This window comes from Corylus avellana, chromosome ca1 (assembly GCF_901000735.1).
Source record: "Corylus avellana chromosome ca1, CavTom2PMs-1.0".
Lineage (NCBI taxonomy): Eukaryota > Viridiplantae > Streptophyta > Magnoliopsida > Fagales > Betulaceae > Corylus > Corylus avellana.
In genome coordinates this window covers 39790862-39794384 of record NC_081541.1, presented here as the reverse complement: position 1 = coordinate 39794384, position 3523 = coordinate 39790862, and the positions used below count along the sequence as shown (strand labels likewise).

The 3523-nt window shown below is 36.9% G+C and overlaps 1 protein-coding gene across 1 annotated transcript in view; it reads left to right on the top strand.

The window, feature by feature from the left end:
- The first annotated feature begins 774 nt into the window (after positions 1-774).
- Positions 775-3523, top strand: part of LOC132172080 (probable serine/threonine-protein kinase PBL12) — a 9926-nt gene continuing 7177 nt past the window's right edge. Inside the window, exons 1-2 of the mRNA XM_059583520.1 lie at positions 775-999; positions 1216-1357. Coding sequence (XP_059439503.1) covers positions 775-999; positions 1216-1357 — 367 coding nt within the window. The remainder of the gene's footprint in view (positions 1000-1215; positions 1358-3523) is intronic.

The following is a 3523-nucleotide window of genomic DNA, read 5'->3' as shown; positions in this document are numbered from 1 at the left end:
TATTTTTGCCTCACTCAATAGTTTTTGCTTTTAGACTCCATTATTTTCAAATTTAGTGTTTAGTACGACCGAAAATTTGATCAAACTCAAAACATTTTTTATTGATCAGGAAAATCTTATTTAATTTTTGTAAAATTGTTTTCTTTTCTTAAAACCGTAAACCATTTTTTGAGTTTGAGCTTTCCCTTTTACATGCACTCTTTCTTGCAATTTATTCTTTGCCGCCACTGACCGCCACTGATTTTTTGATATGAATCAAACACCAAAAACTATTTTCAAATGACCTAAACTCAGATCTTTTAATTGTCAAAATTAAAAATTTGATGACGTGTCACAAAGTCAAAACTCAAAGAATATTAAGCAATAGCCCTTGGGATAACTCTAAAGCTGAGGATCACATTGATCTCTACGACTTCCATTTGTGGGATTTGGTCAACTCCAAGACTTTTGATGGAGGAGTAACACAGTCAAGGGAAGCAACAATGTTCAGAATCATAGAATATTGCAAGTGACACCTTACCTTAAGGGAGCTGAAAAGATATAATTAATATTTAATATATTATCCTGAAATTCAATATTTTTTGAGGATGGAACGTGGATAATATAATATCTAATATTATAACTAATTATCTACTGGACTTTTCTCTTTTACGATTTCTTAGCTCTTCATCACATGGTCTATCACATGGGTGATGTTCACTCATATATATATATATATATATATATATATATATATATATAGCCATTGCTGTGGAGGAATTTGTATGCAAAAAGATGGCTGCAAAGCTAGAAGTGTTTACATTGGAGGACATAAAAGCTTTCACCGACAACTTCAACAAGAAGAACATGGTGGGAGATGTCCAATTTGGCAAAGTATATAGAGGAAAGATTGAAGGAGGCACGAATATTGGAGCAGAAGCTCGAGATGTGACAGTGAAGATATGGAATAAGTTGTCTGATTACATCGCCTTCACATATGATGAGTATATGATGGTCAAAGCAAGTTCTTGATTCTTCCTTTCTTTATTTTTGCCCACGAGAGTTGGCTTAAATGGTCGACTTATTTCGCTAATTCTACGAAATCGGCCGCTCAAGTCTTCAATCAACTGATACACGATTCTTGTGGGTGGGGTCGTGTATCCGGGATTTACCCACCGCACGCCTTCTTCACTTTTGCAGGTCGGTTTTAGTTATTGGTTTGGTTTTGTGTTGTAGGAAGAAGTTGAGTTTTTAGAAAATCCAACAATGAAAGGCCATCCCAACTTGGCAAAACTGATAGGCTATTGCTGTGAAGAAGTAAAGGGTGTTGTTTATGAGCTTAGTCCAAGAGATTCTCTGCGAAACCTAATGGTGAAAGGTACTCTAGATCCATGTCTTGTTCTTTTATGTCCTCAAATGTTTTGCTCCTTCAAGTGTTGTGTTTTGAAAGAAAGTTAGATGGATTCTTTTGTTACATGGGAAAAAAAAGAGCAATCTGGGAACTTTCTTGAGATATTTCAGCAATAGTGTTGACCTACAAGGTCACGTGATACTTACCACGTCACCTATTAGACAATTAAATATAACTATCAAAATTGGCATTTTTTATTTTTTTTTATTATTTTTTTTTTTTATGAATTCGGCTTAGGTATTGTAAAAATTCTTTCAACAATCTATATTTAGTTTTATTCTCTCTTGAAAAATTTGAAATTAAATTTGTACCATTTATGTTGTAATTTTTTTACAACACCTAAGCTAAATCATTTGTTTACCATTAAAATACTGACAAACTCAGAATTGTAATAAACATTACAATATACAACAAACGTTTTCCTTAAGCAACACCAACATGGGTCTACGAAATTTATAGTATTATGTAAAGCAACTTGTGCAATGTTTAATCCTTGTTATGTATTATTGTTGGGGCTTGTGCCTTCTTGTGTGTAACAGTTTTGTTTAATGAAAAAAATACGTAGGTTATCTTTAGTTGGTGGCTTGAAAAGTTGAAATAACTATTCCATTTTAAAAATAAATAGTTGTTATTGAAATTATGGTATCCCATTTTTTGGAAATCTGCTGACGTGGCAAAAGTTTTCGAGAGCTTTTGGAGGTTGGTAGTTTTTTTGCAATTTTGGGCTACGCGCTTCTCTGATTCCGCGCATGAAGGCGCGCTACTTTTTCGACGACTGTGATTCCGGTGGCAGCTTACCAGAGTTTATTGGTTCCAACTAACCTCATCTGGTGGAGGGCTCCATTGTCAATCTATGGCTAAGCAAGCAATTAGGGGTCATGGTGGGAAGAAGAATTTGAAATTGCTTGTCAAAGAGGCATCGGCTGTGGATGATGGTGCAAGCTCTTTGAATTGTGATGTTGAATTGAGTGAGGAGGAGATGAATTGTGAATCTTTGGAGTATGGTGATACAATTTTGAAGGAAAGTACTCAAAGGTTGCCTGTTGGAGGTACCTCTGTTGCTTTGGTTGGTAATGGTGTGGAGGTTGGTCCTGAATTGGAGGTTCTGAGTAATCGTGGTTGTTCTGAGTCTGAGAAGGAGATGCCAGTTGATGATAAGCTGGTTCATTAGAATTTAGCTCAGGACTGGAGGCAGTTGTTTCGATCAGAGACATCTCTAGGTGCTCTGCAGTATTTTGCACCTTCAAGAGAGGAAGGGAAAGTTGTTGTGAAACCTCCCAAGGTAGCAATTGAGGAAGGTATTTCGAAGTAGTCTCCATCTCTGGTAGGCCAATTTCTTGATAAACCTCTTCCTTACTACATTGTGAAGTGTACTGTGGATACTCTATGGGCTAACTATGGGAAAGTGAAGGTGTTCTTGCTGGAGAATGGACTCTACCTGTTTCGGTTTGCTAATGAAAGTATAAGAGATGAGGTCATCGAAGCAAAGCTTTGGCACATAGCAAATAAGCCTCTGATCTTGAGAAAATGGGCTCCAAGAATGCATTTGCTCAAATTTTCTTTACCCATTGTTCCTATTTGGGTTAAGCTACATAATCTTCCAATTGAGTATTGGAATTCTACTTGTTTGAGTTATGTAGCTAGTGGTATTGGCAAGCCCCTCTGTGCTGATTTTGTTACCGAGGAACAGTTAAGAATTGGTTTTGCTAGGGTGCTAGTGGAAGTGAATGTTGATTCTAATTTTCCAAAGGAGATTGAAATTGTGGGAGTTGAGGGGGAAAGGGTGACAGTAGGTATTGAGTACCCTTGGTTGCCTGTAAAATGTAAGTGTAAGACCTTTAGACATTTAGCCCATACTTGCACTAGAATTGAGAAATAGGTTTGGATGCCTCAAAAATCTGATCCTGTTCAGAAGGATTTACCTAAGCATGATGTTACTGAAAAGGCCACTGAGATAAAGATTGTCACTGCTCCTAGGGCAGCAACTAATCAATGGACTGAAGTAAGATCTACTAGGAGAACCCCTGGTTCTAAGCCCACTGTTAGGGAAAGTCAGCATTGGACTAATTCTTTTCACTTATTGGCTAGAGCTGAGCTGATGGTAATCTTGAATCTGGAAAGGTGAGAGGTTTA